Here is a 27093-nt window from a genome sequence, read left to right on the forward strand (position 1 = left end):
TCAGATGGAGAGAAGCTGCAGAGGATAGGGACAGATGGCAAGATTTGTATTTAGCGGTATGGTCTTAAGGGGCCGAACCCAAGAAGAAGAAAGAAGATAGTTAATAATAAATTAATAAAATACATATACCTACTATAATCATGTAATATGTACATCAATTAATGTATTTTTTATGTATACCTATAACATACCTTTCAAAATATGAGTGTAACGAAGAATGCGTTGGTTTCACTATGATATGTGTTTTTACAAATACACTTATTGTTATTACTGAAGAAATTTAGGTTGGGAAGGGGGCGTTTTTTTTTTTTTACCTGGGGCGCAAAATTCCTAAATACGTCTCTGTTTACGACACACTTAAACATTATAGTGAGCTAAAAACCAGAAAAGGTAAAGTCTAGTCCTCCATAGTATTTTAAATTAAAATATCATTTAATATTTTTTTAATATAGTATTGATCATAAATCTGACCCACATCATTTAATATAATATTTTATTGTTATAATCCAAAATGTTATTTTGATTTCTTAAGTTTTAATAATTTACTTTTGAGCTGTTAATTTAATTATGTTATGTTTTATTTTGATAAACATCATAATATTGTTTTGTATTTTAAACAATTATCATATTTTATAATTTGTTGTTACATAATATTGATCATAAGACTGATCTACATTACTTAATATAATTTTGTATTGCTATAATTTAAAATTTTATTTTAATTTCTTAAGTTGTATGTTTTAATAATATTTTACTTGTTCTGTTACTGCTGTTATTTTAAATAATAATTATTTTAATTTTCATAACATAATGATTTCTATAAAGACTGATCCACACTAATACTACAGTACTGCCTAGTATGTTTAAACATAAATTAATAGTTTATCGCTGAAATTAAATAAAGAGAATAATTTAATGCAAAATCAATGCAAATTAATGATATTTACCATTCAATATTGTTTAAATAATAATTATTAATATACAACTATGGTTAAAAATTTATCATTATACGAACAGCAAAATACCTCGTATATTTAACAGAAATACCATGTATCTAAATTACTATAATTACTGCAATATCACGTATCTCATCCAAATTGTGTACATAAAAAAATATATGGTTTATTTACACATATAACATTTTTTTAAAGTAGGTCAGAATTTCGGTGGTAGATGTTTGTCCATCGTCCCTTCGGTCCTCGGACAAGATAGTGTAATTTTACTGTATCCGATTTGAATGCAATAATTGCATTCACAAAAAACGATTCTGAGGGACAAGGGAATTTTTTTATTTAATTGTATTCGTTTCTATGATGATAATCGTCCGTAATCTATATATATCTATATATATAAAACTGAAATCAAGTAAAAGAGGAAATCTTTGTTACGGTTTGGCTTCGAAACTACTTATTGGATCGTCTTGCAATTTTTTTAAATTAAAGAGGACATCACAGAGAAGGTTTTGGGCATGAAAAATTTGAGAAAGTTCCCGGGTTAGAGGAATACGCCGAGGTGATGATGAAATTACAGTATCGCCATCTAGCCAGCAAAAAATGAGCAAAAAAAAAATATATAAATATTGTTCACAAAGAAGTATTATAACCTTAATATAAATATGTACAGAGATAATATATAAATAAATAAATAAAAAAGGTACATATATAAGAAAAAAGTAGTTTTTTCATTCTCATTTTTTTTATATAAAATAGTTGAATACCTCCCGGACGCATATTACCATTCTATACATTGTTTCACAACCGGGCTATCCTGATTGGCCGAATTTAAAATGCCCGCTATTTTTATGTATGATAATAATAATAATATCAAAATAATTATGTATGATAATAAAAAAATCAGAGATGTGAGACTGAAAAGTTTCTGAAATTTTCAAGTGAAACTTTTCATGAAATTTGAAAAGTTTCAAGGCTATTGAAATGAAAAGTATTAAAACTTTTCAATATCAAAAATTTAATTTCATAATCGTACGTATACAGTATACCTGCGTCCTGCATACACCAATAGATAGGTAATAGAACAATAGTTTTAATATCTATGATTGTAATTGTAAATTGTAATAGGTATTATGGTAGCACTGGTATTCGCTGTTAATATTGTTATGTGTTATCACAATAATTGTCTACAAATTGTTATTAAATTTGCTAGTTATACTTCTACAACTATGATAAATCTATTATCTAGTACATTTAGTAATAAATAATAATAAGATTTTATAGTTTACTGCCTTGTAATATTTAAATATTGAATTTGTTTTCTATGATTTACTGCCTTTGTTTATTCATCATGAATTCGAGACAAACCGATATTTTTAAATATTTTAATGAAAAAAACAGTAAATATCAGTGTAAATTTTGCAATTGGTCTACCTCAAAAAATGCAACAAGAATGTCAGATCACATTATTAAAAAATGTTGGAAGTGTCCAAAAGAAATTCGACAAGTTTATTTTGACACTAAAAACAAACAAAAAAAGTAAGTGATATTTACAATAAAATTGATTTTACTTTAAAGATTTAAGTGTTGTAAAAAACTTGTTAAATACCTACTCAAATAGGTACCTACCTATAATATAGCAACTTATAAATGTAATCAATTAATGGTACCTATTACCTATATAATATTATGGTACTTAAAAAAATTTGAATGTTTCAGTATTTTTTATGCATTTAAAATAATAAATCCTGAAAAAAAGTAGGCATATAAATATTCTTGATTTTTTTTTTTTCACTAGGCAAAATGACAATATTTGTACAATTATACACAATCCACATGAAGAGATTGATGATCCAAGTAATGGTTTTGAATGTTTTGATGCATCCCAACTATTCCAAGTCCAAGACAATTCTAAGTGTACTGACACGGACAACTTGGTATCATTACAGTCACAACAACAAAATATTTCTGCATCACAAACATTGTCTGATTTTAAGAATTGTTCAGCTAATAAAACATTTAAACACAATTCATCTTTGCTTAATTTTATTGATATTGTTAGCAAAGAAGATCAAGAAAAATTTGAGCTATCATTCGCTATGTTTGTCTTTGGAAATTGTCTACCATTAAATATCACTGAGAATCGCAGTACAATAGACCATTACAAAAGTATTCGCCCAGGGTTTATTTTGCCAAGTCGTCATAAATTATCCAACAAATTCCTTAATACACACTATGATAAACTGCTTCTTAACTTAAAAGAAAAAATTAATAAGTCATATAGTTAAAATATGTTGCTCTGTTTTTTTATTGACTTGTTAGTTAGTTACATACTTACATACCTACATTGGCTACATTGTAATGTTTACAAAGGTTTTTCATATTTTATAGTTTTATATAAGTACCTATTTAATATTGTTGAGACTGTTAAATAATAATATCTTAATCTATGCTAAGAACAGTTAATATTTAAGTTGGTTATAGACTTAAATAATTTTAAAAAAAATTAAAGGTGTATAAAAGTGTTAAGTCAAAAGTTTCAATTTTTTTGAAAAGTTTCATGAAAACATGAAAAGTTTCTGAAAAGTTTCAACAGGTCTGTGAAAACATGAAATTTTACATCTCTGAAAAAAATAAATATTATTTAACTTTAACCCTATAAGGCTATATATTGTAATTTACATTACCTATATAGTATATTATATAGACCATATTGTAGATTCAAGGGTCCATAGCATCTCTACTTTAAATCTTTAAACCATATGTTTTAGCATTATTTTATAACTTACCTTTTTTAAGTACAAGAGGTTATATGAGATGTAAAACAAATTAGGAATAACACAACTTTATATTATTTTTAGAGTTCTTCTACTATTTTATCCCAATTCAACCACAGAAGTGTAACTTAGTTATGAACAATCAATATAGTTTCATATTTCTAAGATCTAAAACAATGAAAAATAAGGTAAAAAAAAAGAGGTTATATGAGATGTAAAACAAATTAGGAATAACAAAACTTTATATTATTTATATTATGACTAATTGATATGAATAATAATTCATTATCATTATGACATTATATCAAATTGTCTAGTTATGCATTAAATTGAATTTTATAAAATATGTATCCTCAATCATTTACTAATAAAGTAAAAGAGGAGAAAGTAAATTATGTAGAAGTTCGAAGTAATTTAAATTCAGTTAATGATATTAAGCAGTGGGTGAATGAGTATGGAACTTTAACAAATACTCATTGGGTAGCAAGAAGCTCTATTCCAGCAGGGACTAAAATTTTGTGTTCATAAGTCAATAGAAACAATTATTAAGAAAAATATTTTATAAATTGTATTAGTTTCGTGTAGGTAGTATTAGTAATAGTAATGCATGGTATCAATTATAGTTGTATAGGTAGCACTGTCCAAGATTGTATAATGTACCTTTTATGTCCTATAAAATATAAATTAGAAACAGAATTCAAATTAGAATTATATACATGTTTATAACATTTATGCAGTCGCAATGGTTATTGATCAATAATATATATTATTATTATATATTATATATTATATATAATAAAAACTATACATTCTTATACAATACAAATTGTCTGGAACATGCTCATAAAATACTAAATATCTTCAGTACATATACTAAATACTCAACCAATATTAGTCAGTTTATCGACATTTTTAAATAAATTACTAATCAACATCAATTTTATAGGAAACTGAGTTTTTAATTTTTATGTAGGTAACTAATTAGAACGCACAATATTATAATATCTCAATGATACAATAAAATTGAAACATTGTTGTTAACTATAACATGATGCAGGACATGAGCAAACCCTATTCATTACCTCTTATTACACATTACTACCTAACTGACCTAATACCCATTTATATTGGTTTCTTGTGTAATATGCCTATCAGATTATTTTAAAAATACATTATTCATTGCTATTACTGTTACATTGTAGTTAAATATTTTCAAATTCATTCCATTTTGTTATTTTAACTATAAGTTATACAAAATAATGAAGTATATAGGTATTAAATTCAGCAGACAAGTAGTCAATGATATATTATACAATAGTTGAACAACATAATATATTAACTTATTCAAATTTCTGTATACAATATTATTTTCCTATGGTATGCATTTTTTTACTTTAAATAATAATAATAAATTATAATTTAAATAATATTTATCATAGAAAAAAGTATGTGTCACCAAAGTGGTTTCCAAAAGGTTCCCAAAGAAGAAAATAAGAAGGGAAACTCAAAAAATGCTATGTGTCAAGCGTATATATTATGTAGTATTAAACTCAGTACGCCATGGACAAAAAAAAACAGATAGTTATGTTAAGGGAAGATTTTATTTAGAGTTAAAATAATAACAGCATTATTTTTGTCTAGCTGTTTGTACACCAGTCTGTACAGAGTACAGACCTTTGGAAAAAGTGGGCCAGTAATAGTTTTAGGCAGAGTTAAAAAATTTGTTAGGTAATATTTTTTTAGTTTTTGGAATATTGAACACATTTTCCACAAAGTAGGTAACAATTAAATATATACTTTACGTAGGTATTAAATATTGCACCAAATACTTCTATTAAATATTTATATTAAAGCTGCAACTATTAAATTAAAACCATATTTTGTGCAACAACATTAATGAAATTCCGTTTAATAAAAAAACCTACATTTACCTATGTATAAATTTGTGTTAAACAATCGCAGTACTATTTATTGTTTATTGTTGGAAAAATGTACAATGACTATTCTAGTATTCTATGTATGTTTTTAAGTCAGTTAGTATTTAAATCAACATATAAAACCAATATTATAATTAATATTATATGTATACTCAATTTTATCAATTTTTTAAATATAAATTCAAGTATTATAATTGTATAGATTATTCTTTTAATTTCACAAATAAAGAACATTGTGATTTTGTAATAATTGGCTTTTTTGTAAAAAATACAAGCATTTACAAAAAAAATTGTTATACTTATTAAAATCAATTAAGTTTGTTAACATTTAAAATTATACTGTCTTCTATTATTTTTATTGCTCATAATAAAATAAAGAATAAAATCTTAATAAAAAATAAAGCTGTTAGGATGGAACCAGCTTAGAACAACCCGTGCACTGTTTAATACTTAAAGTATCTGCCTATTTACTACTATTTGTTTGTACACAAGAAAAATATAGAAGTACTTACGGAACATAATAATTCATATGTATAAACATATTTTTATGATTAGGAAGGTTTATTGACTTCTATAAAAATACACACAAATCATAGACATACTCTGCAGACTGCTGAGACATTAAGATTTTTACCAGCTGACAATAATCTGAAGAATACATTTATGGAGTATTTTAATAATGGTATGGGGATTATTGAATCTTCTAAGTACCATGAAAATATACTATCATTGAGGCATGATTTCAAGCAATAAGATTATGCCAATGGTTCACTAAATCCAACATACAGATGTATACAAAATTGGTATGAAACATGGCGACTAAATAACACGAAGTGGTACTGGATTAATCGAAGTAGATATTTATTAATAATAAATAATAATTTTTTTTAAGTTTTAATTATAAATGTATTAAAATTGATACATAGATAAATTATACATTACTAAAATACTATAGGTAGATAAATAAATAATCACTATACAATTTGTTTAATGTAGAAATTGATTGAAAAAAAACTTGTATATGAAAAAGATGGTATAATTGTTAATTTCAAACAAAATCCATTTGCTGTTGTAATTTTGACACCAATGATGAAAAGAGCACATCTATTAAAAACATCAAATAATATTGTATTTGTGGATAGCACATCAGCATGTGATCCTGAAAATCATACCATAACTTTTGTATTAGCGCCTTGTGCTGCAGGAGCTGTACCATTAGGAATTATAATCACTCGAGGTAATATAACTTTATATTTGATACAAACATAAGTTTAGATTGAAATTAATTTAATATTTGAATAGCTGTTTGTTAAAATAGGCCTATATAATAATATGTAACATATCATATTTAATGGTAGAATAACCAGATACCTAACTGGAAAAAAAAAAACAATTTTTTTCAGTTTTGTTTTTCCTGAAAAGTCATTAAATATTATGTACCTACACAAATGTTAACATTTTTAATGAACATCAGTTTAATTATTTCAATGGTTAAATAAATTATGATACAAATTATATTAATGAAATATCTAATTACATTTAAAAAAATATTTATATAGCCTCAATGAATACTAACCTATTCGGTTTACAAATTATTGATTTTTATAGGTCAAAGTTATGATGCATATAATGCTAGCTTTAGTTTATTAAAGGAAGCTCTTCCAAAAAATAAAAGTTTTGGTACTTCTGGATATCCTCAAATTTTTATGACAGATAATTCTTCTGCAGAAATTAATGATCTTCATAATAGTTGGCCAAATAGCAGACATTTATTGTGCATATTCCATGTACTTCAAGCAGTTTGGCGCTGGTTATGGGAAGCTAAAAATAGTATACCAAAAGAAAGTAGAAAAAATCTTATGCAAACTTTCCAAAAGACCTTGTATGCTGATACTGTTGAAAAAGCTGAACAAGCATATTTAAATACGATAAGTTCAAACTATGAAAATTGGAATAAATATATTAGCACATACTGGAAATTTCGATCAAAATGGTGTCTTGCTTGGAGGGATGCAACTATCAGTGGTCACCAAACAAATAACTTTTCTGGAATAACTGTTAGGATTTTCAAGGATATAGTTCTATCAAGAGTGAAGGCATATAATGTTATATCATTAATTGATTTTGCTTGTACAGTTTTGGAAGATTATTACTGTCGCAGATTTAGAGAATTTGCAAACTCAAGACTTTTTCTTGAGACACAATCTAAAAAAGCCAATACAATTAAAAAAGATGATGTAATTAAAATTTCAAAAATTGAATATAAAGTTACAACTTCTGATGATAAAACTTATGAAATAAATACAAGTGTAGGAATTTGCTCATGTTTTGAAGGACAATTTGGATCATTTTGTACTCACCAATGTGCTGTTTACTCGTATTATGATGTTGTATCAAAAAATTTCCTTCCAGTCACAGCAGAAGATAAATATAATATTTCAGTTCTTGCTCAAGGCGATAAATCTCTGCCAATGTCTTTCTTTGAATCCTTTTTACCCAATGATTCTTTTAAGCAATATACTAGTACTAATAATTATATAGAATCGACTATTGATGTTCAATCTAATACTGTGGAAGAAGATGAAACATTACCTGTCATCATTAATAATGATAATGCATCACAAAGCTTACAAACAACAGCAAGTGAGAATGTATCATTGAAAAACATAATTTCATTAATGACAGAATTAGATGAGAAATATTGTTCTTCTAAATCACGTCTAAAAATAATTGAGAGCCGTTTAAAAAAAATTACATCAGAAGGAATGTGGGAATCATTTTTACACACTGCAGGAGCGTCATCAGTACCACTTCGTAGAAGATCTGGAGCTACAATTAAAGTTCAACCCACATCAATTGCTAGGCGTCCATTAGCTTTAACAAGAGGTAGTAAACGTTTTCCAGCTGGACGTCCAGCAAAACAAGAAAAAATAATAAATAAAAGAAAGAGAAATCTAGGACACAATATCAAAAATAATTTTCCAAATGCAAAGTCACATGGGCATGGACATTAATATAAGACAAACATTATCTGTATAACTGGCATTTAAAAAAAAAAAATTAAATAATTCAGTACCTTATAAAAAAGTTAACTTAAGAATATATTGTCTATTTATAATATGTAATAGGAAATAGCGGAGGACATTTATTAGTATAATAAATTTTATCTAATTATTATTATCCCTATGAAAAGTTTTACTCAATCAAAATTATTTACCTATGTACTTTGAACATTACTTTAGAAAATTTATATGTACCTACAATAGATATCATCAATTACTAATTAGTCATATAGGCAACCAATTCCAATACACATACAAATTAATTTAGGTACCTATGTACAATATTATATACTTAAAATATTATATATTTTTCATTGTTTTAGATCTTAGAAATATGAAACTATATTGATTGTTCATAACTAAGTTACACTTCTGTGGTTGAATTGGGATAAAATAGTAGAAGAACTCTAAAAATAATATAAAGTTGTGTTATTCCTAATTTGTTTTACATCTCATATAACCTCTTGTACTTAAAAAAGGTAAGTTATAAAATAATGCTAAAACATATGGTTTAAAGATTTAAAGTAGAGATGCTATGGACCCTTGAATCTACAATATGGTCTATATAATATACTATATAGGTAATGTAAATTACAATATACAGTGAAACCTCTAAATACCGGACACTCGGTCGCTTAGATGTCGTCCGCTATTAAGAGGGGAAATACAGTGAGTACACATTTCACCGTCCCCAAAATTCCGTCCGTTATTTGGAGGTGTCCGCTATTGAGATATGTCCGTTAAAGGAGGTTTCACTGTATAGCCTTATAGGGTTAAAGTTAAATAATATTTATTTTTTTATTATCATACATAATTATTTTGATATTATTATTATTACTATCATACATAAAAAATAGCGGGCATTTTAAATTCGGCCAATCAGGATAGCCCGGTTGTGAAACAATGTATAGAATGGTAATATGCCTCCCGGCCTATTTTTTCCCTGGACAACGCCGGGTAATTCAGCTATCTATTTATATGTATAAAAATATACTGCTAGCATAATAAAGGATTTTGTATTAATTGATTATATTAATTCACCGTTAGTGGAATTAAGTAAAAATGGAAACTTATATATACATATAAATTTAGTACATTTAACGAGCAACGAAGTGCACGGGATCAGCTAGTTTTTTTATAAAATCGTGAAATCGTACATTTTTTCTCCTTTCATCGCTTTTATTTTGTGTACCGTTTCGAAAATCAAAAAATGATCTGTCTTAAGTAACAGCTCAAGAACATTACCTTTCAGAAAAAATGATACACTTGATACTTTTGAGCATAAACCTAAAAAAATTGTATATGTAAAATATATTATATATTATATTTTTATATGATTTAAAACAATAAAAAATAAAAAATCTGTACTAAGAGTACTTATTAGCTTTATTATGTATTGTTATATAAAAATAAAATGTCGCACGCATCTATTTTTTTTTTTTTTTTGGGAGGGAGGGGGCTAATTCAGATTACTTCCCATTAAAAAGATATAAGTCTATATGACACTGTTTATAACTCAGTATACTTCTTAGAAGAAATATTAAAACTAGTAATTATACAATACAAACTACAAAGACATTTTTATATTGAGTGATTTTAAGTAATTTTGGTTAAAGATATTTGATTATACGATTAGGGATTAAAGGACATAACTATTCAGATATTGAAAGAATTGAATATTTAAAAAAAAAATTCAATAAAAATTATTAATAAATTAGTAAGTAAAAATTTTTAAATTTTTAAATACATATCAAAAAAAGCAATTTATTAAAATATGTCGCAAATAATAAGTATTAAAACATTTAAAGAAAAATTAAATTGAAATGTTATATATGGATTGAAACTAGGAAAAATATTTTGGGTGATTGTATGAAAAATGTATGTTTTAGTTTTGATTTATATATAAATTATAAAATTAATATTCATAATATAACTAACTAGTGCCGCAATTCACAGAAGCAACCGAAGCAATGTTCCTGTAAAAACAAAACACTTGGTGTTGGTTCCAGGGCTCAGGGCTCCGCCATCATCATCGCATTATGTTCAAGTTAAAAGTTATTGAATAGGCACATTTATTTTTATAAGTAATAATTTATAAGCTTAAAACTATAATAATATTATAATATGTAACGTTATTATAGTGTTCAATAAGTTATTTTCAAGTATACAATTAGGATTTTAGAAATACAGTAGAAACCGCTTATTAGAAACACGGATAATTGATACAATCGCGTAATTGAAACAAAGTGTACCTGGACGGACAGGCCGTATATTAGAACATTGAAAATAAATCGGATTATAGAAACATTGCATCCGTTATTTGAAACAATTGGGCGAAGGTCAGTTGACATACACATCGGTTATCCATGCGATAACAAATGTAATTTAATCTTATATGTACTGTCGATAGTCGATACGTTTATATTTGGACGGTATTTTATCTTACGTACTATACGATGTCTACTTTCCTGTACGTATAGTTTGTTCAGCTTCGACGTGCGTACCTAAAGGCGATTAGCGTTTCGTTATTTCGTTTGTATTATAAAAATCTAAAAATGTCTAAACGCCAAGATTTAAGTGTTAAACAGAAGTGCGAGTTATTAAAATCATACGACATGCTTCCAGAAATTAGTTAACGGTATGCCGCAGCTCGTTTAAACGTTTCTCATTGCACATTAAATAGAATTTTAAAAATCGTTCGAATATTGAACGCGCAACAATGGACAATGAAAGTGGTAATCGGAAAAGAAAAAGAACTGGAAAAGAAGAAGTTGTAGACAAAGCGATAAAGTAATGGTTCTTAATAGTAAAAAAAAAATATTAATGGCCCACTTTTACGCTAAAAAGCAAAAGAACTGGCAAAGAAAATGGGGATGGACAATTTTGTTGCGACAGAAGTATGGTTTAAACGTTGGAAGAAATGGAGAACATCAGCTTCATTATAACATATGGAGAGCTAGGGGAAGCCGATTTTAGTGTGGCACAACTGTGGTTTAAAACTCATTGGACCGATTTGTTATCCCAATACTCACACTCTGATATTTTTAATGCGGACGAGACTGGGCTTTATTTTAGAGCTCTACCTGAACATATATATGCACACAAACTTAAAAAAGCCAAAGGGGCAAAAACAAGCTAAGAGCGACTCACAATTAGGTGTTGTGTGAATGCAGCATGAATGAGGAAAAACGGAAATTGATGGTAATAGATAAGAGTCAGAACCCACGGTGTTTCTAGGGAGCGAAAACATTACCAGTAGATTACAAGGCAAACAAAAACGCTTGGATGACTGCAGCAATTTTCAAAGATTGGCTGATTAATTGGGACAAAGAGCTTAATCGGAACATTTTATTACTCATTGATAATTTCCCAGCTCATATCATTGACTGCATAAACTTAAAACACATAACAGTTATCTTCTTACCAGCGAATAATACTTCAATCATTCGACCATGCGACCAAGCTATCATACGCACCTTCAAAGCATATTACAGATCAGCAATAAGGAAAAAAGTTCTAGCAGTGATTGATAATAGTCTACATGCATCTTGTTCTTTGCAAGCTAACGATATAGCAAAAAAATAACCATTCTTGATGCTATTCATCTAGCAAAAGAAGCATGGAATAAAGTAAGTGTGGAGACAATTCGAAATTGTTTTCGTCACGGTGGATTTAAAATAGATGACAAAACAGACGACGAGCACAAATATAGTTTGCTTGAAAAACCAGACGATTTCTCAGATGAACTTTATGAAGATTGGGTCGATATAGACTCACACCTCGATGTGGCAGAGATTCAAACCGACGAAGAAATTTGTAATGCGGCAAACAAAATGGGTCAATACTAATGATGAAGAAGAAAACAGCGAGGCACCCCTGGCACCCCATCAAACATGGAAATTGTAGAGGCTTAAATGTCCTTAAGAGAGTTGTTCAGCATCGTGTGGATGAAATAGGTTTAGAGCCGCATTATTTATATAAAAATATGGATATGGAGTTACATGACACAAAAAAATAAACTTCGATCGATAAATATTTTAAATAATATACATATACATACATAGTGTTAACATTTCGTAGTAATATTGTATGATCTATAGGTAGTACTAAATACTATTGCTAGATCCAAGTAAACAGTTGTACATTTATTTTTATTTTTGAATAAATCGTAAATGTAGCTTGATACTGTTTCAGTTACTTGTTCAGTACGTTTGCCAGGTCTAAAGCCAAATGAGTACACTATAAGAGTTTATTATATTCAAGGTAATGATTATCTTTTTTAGTAATTTTTTTAAAAGATTTAGCAAAATTTGGTGTTTGTGATATCGTGCAATAATTTTCAACATTGGATCTGTCACATTTTTTTGAGTATTGGTATTATCAAAGAAATATAAACATATTGGAATTGTAGATGTTCTATGTCTAAATTAAAAATGTGTGATAATGGTTTAGTAAATGAATTATTTAATTTGAGTATTTTTACTGAAATTCTATCGAATCCTAGAGAAGAATTATTTTTTAATACCTTTATTGCTTTTATAATTTATTCTTTATTGATTATGCTAAATTTATTAAATGAAATGTCTGTAGTATTTGAGGTTAGTTGTTCAGTATCTAAACAGTCTATGTTATGTATAGTTTATCTTATATGTTTTAATTTGTTATACATGTATTGTGCTGCATTTGTAGAGTACTCGTTAAAGCAATTTGATATTTCTTTTGATTTATTTAAATTTTGCAGGTTTTCAACAAATTTATTATTATTTTGGATATAAGAATTTTATAGAACGGTTTGTCGCATTTTTAATATTTGTCCAATTTACTTTAGAGTCAAGTCATTTCCAGCTTTTTCTAGTTCTGATTTATAATATTTAGTTTTAGCTTCCTCTATTGAGTTAGTTTATGTATTCCTATATTTTAAATTGTGCTATTCAAGTTTATCATTTAATGGATGTTTTTTAAGGTCTGGTGTAGTTTATTATAAAATTTTATCTCTATGGTGAATCAATATTATTAATAATAATAATTGCAGTTGTTACCCAGGATTTAATTTTTTTGGTTTTTAATGATATTTTATTTTTCTGTAGAAAAATTATTTTCTTTTTTTTTATATACCTATTTCAATAAATTTACTTGCGGCTGAATTTACATCAAAGTCGCTGAATACCAGTGACCAATCGTAATTCTTTAATAAACATGATAATTTGTAGTGATAAACTTATTTTATTATTTTTGGATTTGGTGGGTTGTTCCTGTTGAAGACAAGGTTGCTTATATTGGTAACTATATATAACTATATATAATGGTCAGTTAAAGATGTATGAACAACAAATACTTTAACAATTGTTAATGTATTAAATTTTAAAATTACATGATCTAAACAAGATCATCTTATTTTTTTTTTTTTTTTTTTGTTCTAGTTATACAGTTAATGATACTAATAAATCTAATAATATACTTCTAATAATAAAGCCATATTTGTTTAATAAATTGAGATAATTATTACCATCTATTCTATTATTAATTATATTGATTTTTAAGTCATATTTTACTATCATGAAATTACTTTTTTTGGCTTTTGCTTTATATAGAATAGTTTGTACAAATTCATCTAAAATAAAATTGATATCAATTTGGGGAGAAGATTTGTATATTCCATAGACCGTGAAGTTTGAATTTCTCTTTTTACAATTAATTTCTAGACTACACATAAATATAGTAATTAAGTCAGTTACTCATATATTTATGATTAAATTATTTATAAAAGCAATTATTCCATCATTTTGATTTGTGTATTTTGTAGTCTTGTGCATAGTATAATTTTGAATTTGAAATAGATTGTCATTTAGATTAAGTAAGTCTTGCCTAACTTTTATTAAAATTGTTATATCAAAAATAATTTTTGATTGTCAAACATTATGCAAAATTTTTATCAGCACTTTTTACATTGAGATGTATAATATTTAACAATTGAACTCTATTTAATATTTCATTTGTGTCTTCCCATATACTATTATAAGTAAATAATTAGTTTGAAAAATATGCATTATCAATCGTAAATTTACTTTTGTTTTTATTTTCATCAAAAAAAATTATAATGCTGTAATAGTATATTAAAAATTGAAAAGTAATGCATATTTTAAATAAGAGGTTAAATAATGTATGAGTGGGAATTCGTTGATTCATTGATATTATTAATTGTGTCTGATTTTTTTTGTACAGTATAATTCAGTAGTGTGAGTATAAATTAAAAAGGTCTTAATTAACATGTTCAGTGGTTTCTATTGACATGTACATAACCTAATTAATGAAATATTATTTTTTAATATTATGTTCTATTTAACATTTGAAAATAATTTATAAATATTTTTTCTGTAGTTATTGCCCAATTAAACCCAAAATGAAATAAATTTATTTTAATAGCTAAAGTATTACAGATTAAAACAATGCTTGGAAATAGAAATAATGCACAATATACGTCAATATATTATATAAAAATACTTTATAAAATTTTGATCATCGATACTTTTTATTCGTGTCTTTTTGGCCATTTCGTTTTTTCGTAGAATATTCTAACATTCTTTATACAGATATATCGGTACCCAAGTTCTTTTGCTTTTGATTTAGTCTTCCAAAGCAGCTTCCTATTGTAAGCTGTTAAACTATTAATTATATTCTTGATTCTTTGAATTCAATTTTTCCTTGTTTTTTAATGAATTTCTCTTTTTTTTTTTAAGAAGAATATTCGACTATTTGAGGTACTTCCATGTAACGATTTAATAATTCTTGATATACATTTTCAATATCAAAATGATTATTAACGTCTATTATTCCTGCAACATCATTAACTATTGTCTCAATATTTTCATTCTGTTCCTTTTTACACCACTTATTTCAACTAGACTCAATCTTTCGTTTTGTTGATTTTTATATCTAGATTTTGTATTAAACCATCTTTTTCTTTTAAAGTATTCTCGAGCTCTAATATCCTGTTACTTAGAGTTAAGAGAGTTTCGTTACTAGTTATCTGATTTTTAATGAGTTCATCTAATCTAGTGGTTATGGTTTTGGTATCTAAATCACTGTTCTTATAAATATTTGTGTCACTGTTACCGTTTGATTGTGATATATTTTTGATAGGTGTACCATCTCCTCTATTATGTTTAAACTTAACTGTACAATCAAATGCCGCCCTTTAGATTTCGTATGACCAAAGGATTCAATGTACATTTTGGAGTATTTCATGAGCAATACATTTGTACACATAGATCATTGAATACTAACCTCGTTTCTTGAAACAGCCACCTTGCATTTAAAACACAATGTCATACTTTGACAAATTAATTAACAAAACACAACTTAGCACAATGAAGATCAAACTAAACTGAATCATAAATAGGCACATTCAAAAAATCCCATATGCCATATGGTCTTGACTTACAATTATCAATTAAATAACTTAGTCCTAAAGCCCAGTTTTAAAACATTTAATATTAATTTTTTTAATGTATATTACTGCTATATATTGTTATATATCCATATATAGATTTAGGTATATTTTATCATTTTAATTATTAGCTAATATTATTATATTGAATATGATTCTGATTTTAATGAGAATAATAGTAATTTCAATTTAGTGATGGAAACAATTTTGGATACCACTGTTGTAAGCTTTAATTGTTTGACCACATTATTATCAAAATTAACTTCTGGTAATTATAATTATAATTAACTTCTTTATTTTCATTTTTATAATCATATATACTGAATAAAACCCATTCACAATCTCAAGAAGTTCCATCGCTGGATGGATTCTTCACTCAAGTCATCAGTCCCTTTTATTTTATTTTTATTCTATTTCTTATCAACACTTATACTCATTGTAAAAATATATTTACAGATTGTATAATAAAACTATTTTGTCAAGTAGAAAAATTAAAAGTAAATTTCATAGTCACTAAATAATAATTTATGTATATATTTATTTAAACCTTTATAAGATAAATAATCGATTACGACGTAAAGTAATGCTGTGTCAGTCGGTTATCGACATTCCACTCGACACTCAGTTACATCGGTTAGGTAGCTCAAAGATCTTTATCAAGACCCGACAATACTAAGTTGCTTTAAATATGCCACAATAACTTCGGTTGACGTCAAACGTTCGTTTTCAGTCTTTAAAAATATGTTAGCCGATAAACGACACAGCTTCACAGAAGAAAAACTTGAAATGCATATGATTATTCATTTTAATAATGAATAAAATTTTAAAAATAAATTAAGGGTTTCAGAAAATTCCCTTAATTTTTTTAATTAAGTATTTCAATAATTAATTATTATAAGTTTTACTGTAAATTTTAAATAAATAAAAATGTTTGCATATTTTTTACATATTTTCATGATTTTGACTGCATATTTTTTACATATTTTCATGATTTTAACTGCATATTTTTTGCATATTTTCATGATTTTAGCTACATATTATATGGCATAATTCGATACTTATAAGTGCATAAAAATCCACGCTCTATTTATAAGCAATAAGCATATTCTAATATAATATATACTGAGTATTTAATTAAAACTGTTACAAAAAAAACCTAATAGAGTAGTTATATTTTAATAACAAACACTGGATGGTAACTACACTTTCTTCACATAGAATTCTCAGGCTTTTTAAAATGAAAACAATTATTACCTTTAACTATACAACTATATGAGTTTTTGACTTATGAAAAAATATTGAGTACATAGTCTTAGCTTACCGCTTAAGGCCCCATTAATTGGATCTCCGTGACCTCAAAAATCCAAGTTGTGGCACTGTAAATAATATTATTGTTATGTATTAAATTTAATTATATCAAGGTATAATTTATAGACGCTGAGTAGTAGGTTGTCAGTAGTAATTGCCTATTGGTTAATCAATTGGAATTTTGAATGGTCAAGATAAAACCAACAACTATGCTGAAGTAACTAATAGAGGATTAAATGTCGTAATGGGAGTTTGACATCCTAGTTAGCGGTCTTTCATAAATTGTTTGCAAAAAGTACAAGCTGGGAGTTGACAAGTTGTATTTTCTATCGAACTATGAGAAGAAACGGTCCCAAAACTAATTAATACAATTTATTGATGGACATTTTAAAAATTGATCAGTTATATAACTAGTAACTAGCAATAAAACATCAATTTTGAGTGGAATCTCCAATTATTTAACTTCAGTTTTTAACATTTACACCTAGTATAAAAAAAATGAAGGTTAAAAGGGAAAACAATCATAGTCAAAAGAAAGAAAAAATCAAAATAATTATAGTACCTTTTGGTTAGTTACATAACAAATGGACACGTGAATCGAGTAATGGAAAATATATCACGGTAAATAATATAATATAGGTTTAAATATTAGCATCACAGGAAAAAAAAGATCAAACAACCTAGCTTTAAACACAATACTAAACATTTTAGAAACATTGACTATTATTGTTTTTCCCCGTAACCCTTAAAATAGAAAAAACTGTTTGAAATATTAATTTTTCTTACTAATATTTTTATTGATATTCTTCTTTTTACTTCCAATCATCCAAACAGAAATAACCATTTGTCCTCCAAGATCGTCAATTATAAATTGACAATTTTAATCTTATATTATTAGTACAAACTCGCTGTTGAATTTCGAATATATTGATTCCACTGGTTTTGTTTCAACTTCACAAGCTATTGATTCTGCTGAACCTTAAATTTAATATATGGTATATATTTTGTATAGATATTTACAATCACGATGTGTCGACCGAAATGATATATTTCAGTAGTATTATATTTAGTGTTTACCTTCTAAATGCTTCAGTATAAGACAAGACTAAAAAATTAAAATGTAAAATATTATAAAATTAGAACATAAATAATGAGAAAATTGTTTTATAGTCTCGGAAAACTGAGAAAACCAATCTAACAAAATGTCAATCAAAATTAATACTTTCAAACTGATAAGACACCTACAGATAATGTCGTTATAGATAGGAACAGTATTCTTATCCATATTGGTGGAAAACGGCCCACGATTATAGATATTATCACAGATTATACTGGTAACACAATTATTAATATTATGCAAAATAATACGAATTTGTGGTTATACCAGGAACGGCGCTAGGATTTGCGGGGCCCCGGGCAAAATAAATAACAGTCACATTACATATTATCCAAGCTAACTAATCTCTGAACAGTATCAAATATCATTTAAGAACTGCGGGGCCTTGATTATAATTTTAAAATCGCGGGGCCCTGGGCAACTGCCCCAATTGCCCCCCCCCCTCGCGCCGTCCCAGGGTTATACTAGCATTTTGTATTTTGGTTATGCAATATACAATATACTATGCCTAAATGCTGTGTACGTTTATGTGACCCAAAAAATAATAATATTTTACATTAGAATCACAAATAGCCAATAAAAAAATCTCTTATTTTTCAATTTTTGATACTTATTTAGTGAACTATATTGCGACTCGTGAAATCTATATCTATATCTATATACTGCTCAAATTTTTTCCATCAGAAACGCTTAATTTAAGTTCCTCATGCATTTTCATGACTGATCGGGAAGGGCAATTTTTGTCTGACAAGTTGTATAACCAATACTTATATCTTTAATCATGGTTGTAGCCGTTGTAGATATAAGAATATACTTTATAATTGTGATTTCGCGTTTAACTTGATTATACTTTTAATCAGACGTAGTTTTATGATTTTGGTTATTAGTCAAAGACTGACGAAAACTATGGGTTTGTTATTATTAGAGATTCTAGGAAATAGATAACTGGTAGATTTATTATTAAATTAAATATTTCTAGTTTTATTTTTATAAAGTGTACATTTTTGAACTTTATCAATTAATAATGTTTTAGCGGTCTTAGTAAAATTAATTATAATATATATTTTTTAATAATAATTATAATATTAGATACCAACATCTAACAATAATAATTTGCTATGGAAATCACCATCTTACCATTCTTACCTATTATATAAAATCAGTTAACTCAATTGAACAAGGAACATGTAAAAATGTGTTTCAATTTAATGCTTCGTCAAATTATAATTAAAAATAATGTTAGAAAAAGAAAAAGGTTAGTTTCAACATTTTTAAAAATAAAACAACATTATACGATTAATAATACTGCCAATAAATGTATAGATGCATACATTGAAAATGATTTTCATGGGTAAGTGATGTAAAATTGATTATTTAATTTAGTTTATTATTACATTTCATATGACTTACATAATTATATATTATTGTTTTTATATTTATAGAAATGTCCGAAGGACAGAAAAAAAGTATTTTTATAAAACTGGTATCAATATTTAGGGGGAACATGCACAAATGGATATATCTTATACTGAAGGTCATTAACCTTTGTCAATTGAAAAAAAAGTAAACCAATAATAGTTGCCAAGTGTAAAAAAATGTATTTTTAATTTATTTATGTAAATTGTTCAGTTGTTGAATTGTTATAGCTCTATGGTACTACACTAAAGAAGGAGCTATGTTCATCTCTGGTGAATTTTTCAACATTGCAAAATCTACTGTTAAAAAAGCTGTAGACCTAGTGGTAAATCAACTATTCAAATTCTCCTTTAAAATAATTGTTTAGCCTAAGAAATCGGACTTTGTAGAAATTGTAAAGGTTTTTCATGAAAAATCCAATTTTACAGGTAAATATTATCAAATTTAGTTCAAAATGTACAACATTTGATTCATTAATGTTCAATTATTGAAACTATTATAATGTAGGTGTTATCATCACTATTTACGTTATTGGTGAATGACATTTTACTGTGAAACCACCTGCAGATCAACAGGATAGCTACAGAGATAGAAATTTAAACAAATCAATTCTAATGCAAGGAATTTGTACTTTCAATAAAATATTCACAAATGTAAATGTAGGATTTCATGATAGGCTACATAATGCTAGGGTTTTTGTTAACAACGAAGTATACAAAAAAGTTGATGAAGAGGGGCAAGAAGAATTATTTTACAATAATAAATATAATTTGCTAGGAGATTCTGTGTACCCTAATCTTAGCTGGTTGATTGTTCCCTTTAAAGACTATGGAAATTTAAATAGCAGACAAAGAAAGTTTAATTACACACTAATCAAAACAAGAGTATGCATAGTCCAATGATCCAAATGATGAAAGACCTCTGACTCCAGCACATTTTTTGGTTTGTGATTCCATTCTCTTACCCATTGAGCAAGACAATGCTGATATACAAATGAACAAATTGCAAAGATGGAGCAGAGTGCAATCAAAAAAAAAAAAAAAAAGAATAACAATAATTACAGAGCACATGTTAGATAAGAATAAACTAATAAAAGAAAAAATTATCGGAAATAGCACGGCCACGTAATCGGCACCGCCGTCGCCCGTCGCCGTACCGAAAAATACCGTACATTCGATAAATACCGTATCTTTACTCGCCGTACCGAAAAATAGTGACTCACCGGTATACCGTAAATACCGCCAGCTCTAATAAAAATAATAAATGACATACCAAAATCATCAAAAGAAATTACAAGACTTTTAATATAATTTATTAAAAGTATTTATTTTATATATACAATATACATAGTATTTTATTTATAAGTTGAATACCTACCTGTACATTTAGAATAGGAGAATTTTTAACATTTTTTTTTTTAAATTTAAAATGACAAATATTGAATCTATATGTATAATGTATGTATTACATTATAATGACCATTTATTATCACATTTAAGATTTATTTAATTTAATTATGATAAATGAGTTTTGTAGTATGGTGATTGTGGGGTTGGCGACTTTCCAGGTGTAAATATATGAATTTTCACTAGTGATATTTACCTCCCAGGAAAATTTAACTAGGTCAAAATATACGGTTCCAGTGTAAGCTCCTCTCTAATTGAGCTAATTTGGTACTTAACTTGCAAGTTTAAAAAAAATGCAATATGAATTGCTTACAAAATTGAAAAGTTATATCATGCTAAAATAAAATAAAACGTTACTATGAAGTGTATCAAATACTAAAATGTATAACTAAATTATAGATTAAGTATCTATTGTTGAAATTGTATGAATTTTAACAAAAATAAATTTGGTTAAAACTTGTTCTCTTAATAAACCACAAAAAATATAACAAACAAAATATTTTAGTACATTTATTCATGGTATATTTTGTACATACAATTATAGTAATCAATATTCGAAATTTCAGTTATTTCTAGCAATAAACAATTTCATTAAAATAATCGCCTAAAAACTAATTTATAAAACGAGCATATAATAGTGTCAATATATAAACTAATTAATTTGGATATTAGTAACACTAAATTTATAATATTAAATAGCAGATTTAATACAATTACTTATTAAAATTATTGTTAAATCATAAACCCAAACCATGACAAAATCTTAGGTAATATTGTTTTGTACAGTAATTAAATGGTTTTTAAGACTAGAATTGTGAAAAAGTAGAAATTGAAAACCTCTAAACAAATGTCAATTCATAAAATAAGGTTACATTATATTATATGTAATAAATAAATAAAATATGCAAATAAATTGCATGGTACTAGTTAATATGAAAATTTTATTGTCAATGTGTTAGTGTTTAATTATAATAAATCCAATAATAGATTAAAATATTAATTGAAAATAAAAATAAAATAATCAGCAAACATTTTAGTATAGATAAATACTATTTTAATACAAAACAATTTATTAAATATTTATTATGTGTTAATTACATCTAATGTCTACATACAATGTATAAAATATGTTATTCATTTTTATACTTGGATTAAGATAATCTAAACATGTTATGTGTGTAAAGGGCATGTAGTAAATTTTATCATAAAATGTATCTGCACCACTAATAATGATCATATAATTGAAACTGTGTATGCACTATACATGTTTTATATAATGTTCTTTAACATAAAATGTTAATACCTATAGATTTTTTGTTAAATTAATGAATATATTAATTTTTGTTTATGAAAGAATTCAGTAAATCATTATGGTTGCATCAAACTTTAAATTGGAAAAGAAAATATAGAACAAAAGGACAAAAAATATTTAGACCAAGACTCAATTTTTAATCTTATAAATGCTACTTAATAATGACACAAATTTAAAAATTAATAATTTTTGTTTTGTCTGAAGCAACATTACGATATGGAATCAGAATATTATACTAAGTTAGACTTAAATATAAATTGCAAATAATTATAATCCAAGATCTATTCAATTAAAAATAAAATTTAACATATTATGTATTATTTACTCTATTTGAGAGCAATTTAAATAAGAATAATCTAAGAAGCCCCTGATTTTAATGTTTATATAGTTTCTATATAGTATGATATTGATAATTTAGACAAATACAAACAAGCATTTACTGAACTGTTGAAGGGTTTTCAAGGGTGCTAAATGACAAAGAAACATAATCCCATAAAATGTATTCATCAGTTCTAATAACAAATGACAAAAAAATCTTAGATTATTTATTAAAAATAAGTAATTAAGGTTTTCCCATAAAGGTTCAAATTAGTTTAATTATTTATTTCATAAGTTATTTATAAATTACATTATATTATATTATATTCATAAATTATTTCATAAAAAAAAAAAAAAACGATACTTTTTAATTTATTAAGCAGTGCTGCTAACTTTCAATAAGAGAATTAAAACATTTTTTAAGAATAGAAACGATTCAGCAGGAGTGAACAGAAGGATCCCAAAGCTTAAAAATAATGAAATTGTTGAAGATAAATTTGTTTTATAGGTTGATTGTGTTCTAAAATGTTGAACAAATTACTATAAATGGTTTTGGTCTGGAGACAGTCAATATAACACTGTAAATTAAATTAAATGAATTAATGCTAAATATGATTTGCTAATTACAATTTTGAAATGGTGTCATACAGTTCAAAAATAATTACTTCCAGTTAGGTACTTAGTTTTTTAAAATAATATACTCAATAAGTAACCCTGTACTCAAAATATGATCAAAGAAAGTGTCTTTCTGAATATTTATTAATATAACATAGCAATTATATAAAAATAGTTTTGTCATTAGAACAAAACTGCAGTAAATTATAATTTGTTAGTTTTACTTAATAAACATACTATGTAAAATAAAATACATATCAATATTATAAATACATAAAACAAAATGCTTTATAAAATTATAAATAATCTAAAATTAAAAATATTTTACAATTAGATAAAAAAATATATCTTTAGTTATTAGTTGAATAAATCACATAAAACTAATGTCACAACTACATTAATATCAGAAAGACACTAATACCTGCCCATTTCAAATATTCTTAATTTAATCACAAATTAAAATTAATCAAGTTAATTGTACAAGACAAAAAATCAAATTCGTTGGTTCATTTACTGGGTTTTACACATACATAACAAATATAAATGAGCAAAATGACGATATTTACAACAAATAGCAATTATTGTAATGACAAGTGTTCAAAGTTCATTAGTATAAAAGGGTTGGGGTTAGTGATTTTGAAATTCTATCATTTATTTTCAATTTGATTTTAATCACGAACAATTAATAATTTTAAAAGGACATAATACCTAACATGTCTTATAAATGTACATACCAAATTTTAATACAGCTGAATGCATTTTATGCTGTTAGTCTAAATATTATCTATTGAACAATTTAAAGTTCAAAATTTCAATTGTTTTTTTTTTTCATAATATATTAATTTTTAAGTATGTAAAATCATAAGACTAACATTTCTCATAACTCTTTTTAAACTTAACATTTAAAAAAAAATTTACTTTGTATTATGTTGTACAGTTACAGTGGACTATTTGATTATTTGATTTACTGTTTGTAAAAAAAATCTATAAAAAATTTATTGTAAAATTTCTTAAACCTACAAAAATAACAATGGCTTGATAAATTTATTTCACCGTGGATAATATATAACTTAAAATAATGCTTATTATTAGGGTTCGGAAGTTATAGAATCAAAAAAAGGCAAAATATGCATGAAAAATTATAAAATATGTGAAATATGCAAAAAAATGTATTTATTTATTTAAAGTGTTACTTATTTATTAATATACATAAAAAAAATTCTAAAAACATATATTTAAAAAAAAATTTATTATTTAAGACTCTTATACATAAAAAAATTAAAAATATGGCGCGTTTCCGGTCGGCGTTTGATATTTTATTGAACTGAAAAAATAGTTAAATAATATCACTATTTGTGAAATACGAAATAAATATAATATGTTGAATAATACTTGTTGAGTTTTTTCACGTTATTAGAGCTGTGTTATATAAAATTATTTAAAATAAATTGGTTAAGAATGAAAATAATGAATTTAAATATTAAATATTAAACATGCATACAAATATGCGAAAATCAATGAAAATCGACGAAATATGCATTTTTTCTCTTAAATTATCGAAATATGCAAAATATGCTTTTTTAATTTTCAATTTTAAACTCAACATTGTATAGCTCGGATTTCTAGCTAGGTCTGCTATAATTCGACAGCACACAGAACAATATGAAATTCCTATAACTTCCGAATCTACTTATTATATATATTATATAATTTTGGTATTTTTAACATTAAATGCATTTTAGTTTACAACCATAAATTTAAATAAATTTATATTGATATATATTTATTATTAATTAATCATTAACAGTGAATTGAATATTATTTATTCACATTATTTCACGAAAAAGCGTCATAAACAAATAATCCTTTGAACACTAGTCGCTTAAATGTTTAAAAGCCTGTATAATCATAATTATTGATTAATTATTACCATAAATAAAAATTAATCAAATAGCTTTAAAAAGTTTTCTACGCAACAGTGATAAAACTATAACGCTTTGAAAATTATTTAGAAATTGAAAATAAATATGATAATTTTTAATTGCTATCTGGGATTTTAAATGTAGAGTAAAAATACATTATAACATAATATACATAATGACATATTGATGGAAATATATAAAACAATAATGATTGGCCCACCATAACAAACATACGCATGTGATAAGTGTTAAATCAATTAATGCACTCCAAAGATCTGAGTCTCCTGGGTTTTTATTATTCATGAAATATGTTAAATATTACACACCAAAACTAAAAAAAATAACAAATGTTCATTTTGTAGCCATTATGCAAATGTTGTAATTATTTTCAATTCATTTCAAATAGGTTCAAGAACTACAGCAAGCAGCCAAATTTAAATTAAATCAAAAATGAAACATACAAAAATTGTATACTCTTCTAGCAGCAGGCTTTAAACATCCAATTATTAATAAAAAAAAGTACATGCTATACAAGCAACTGTAAAACATTCGTAAATCATTTTAAAAAAGTCTATAAATTATATAGTGCTATACCACTTATCTTGTTTTATACAGGGAAAAGTCTACAAAATATGTATGTTCATTGACGTGTTAATGATGAATATTAAAAGAATGCAAGTTAAAAAAATAAAATAAAAACTAGAGAATTCAAGACTAGATTTAAGATAAACATCTAAAAATAGATGAAAAATAAATGCAAAATAAATGAAACATTAATTTATGACCAGAATTGTTTAATAATATTATAGAAAATAAAGAAATGTTATTTGCTTATTTTTAAAGAACCTAAATTGGCCTCTATATTAATTCCAAAGAACATTCAAGAATCATGACAATGAATGCTTAATGGCTCTGAAGATTTTACATTAATTTTCAAAATTACTTTGTAAATTCCTTACTTAATATTATTGTCTTTTAAAAACTGTTATTGATATAATGGCATACAATACAAAACCATAACTTTTTTATAAATATAAATAGTAAATGTTTGAATTATGTAAGTAAATAAAATAAATAAATATTAATAGTATTTTTCTATTGAAGTAATTCATAAAATTCACAAAATTAAAACTAGAAAAAGAAATGGAAAGAAAAAAGAGATCCTTAAATGTTACTTCATCATTAGTTTTTGCAAGTTAATAATTTCAAAATAATGTTTATACAATTATTAGTGATTTTTATATCCATAAACTAATTTATTTATGTGTTAGTACACTAAAGTATTATTAAATAACACATTATACTTATAATAGTTTAACCTATCATATTAATAAAAAAAAAAATATGTATTATAAATTTAACTATCGTAACTAGATGATCCATGCTCACGATTTGGACTCGGTGGAGTGCTGGTATTACTACTATTGTTTGAAGCTACAGAATGCCTTGAGCTACCAATCTGATGATCCTATTAACAATTTTAGTAATTATAGTTAATTAATAATA

The 27093-nt window shown here is 25.6% G+C and overlaps 2 protein-coding genes and 1 pseudogene across 5 annotated transcripts in view; 1 reads left to right on the top strand and 2 right to left on the bottom strand.

Moving 5' to 3' along the window:
- The window catches only part of LOC107168023 (uncharacterized), a 34322-nt gene extending 15606 nt beyond the window's left edge, over positions 1–18716 (bottom strand). Inside the window, exons 1-3 of the mRNA XM_015517278.2 lie at positions 18559–18716; positions 18268–18459; positions 17495–17549 (exon numbers count right to left, since the gene is read on the bottom strand). The gene's annotated coding sequence lies outside the window, so the exon portion shown is untranslated. The remainder of the gene's footprint in view (positions 1–17494; positions 17550–18267; positions 18460–18558) is intronic.
- Positions 18717–19791: 1075 nt separating this feature from the next.
- LOC149062055 (uncharacterized) lies at positions 19792–21142 on the top strand (annotated as a pseudogene).
- Positions 21143–21916: 774 nt separating this feature from the next.
- Positions 21917–27093, bottom strand: part of gek (serine/threonine-protein kinase gek) — a 40216-nt gene continuing 35039 nt past the window's right edge. For all 4 annotated transcript variants that reach the window (XM_015517283.2, XM_015517281.2, XM_015517282.2 and 1 more), the window contains one exon: positions 21917–27055. In XM_015517283.2, coding sequence (XP_015372769.1) covers positions 26945–27055 — 111 coding nt within the window. In that variant the 3' untranslated portion in view covers positions 21917–26944. The remainder of the gene's footprint in view (positions 27056–27093) is intronic.

Source organism: Diuraphis noxia, unplaced genomic scaffold (genome assembly GCF_037042655.1).
Source record: "Diuraphis noxia isolate RWA-SAM2 unplaced genomic scaffold, SU_Dnox_SAM2 contig0001, whole genome shotgun sequence".
NCBI lineage: Eukaryota > Metazoa > Arthropoda > Insecta > Hemiptera > Aphididae > Diuraphis > Diuraphis noxia.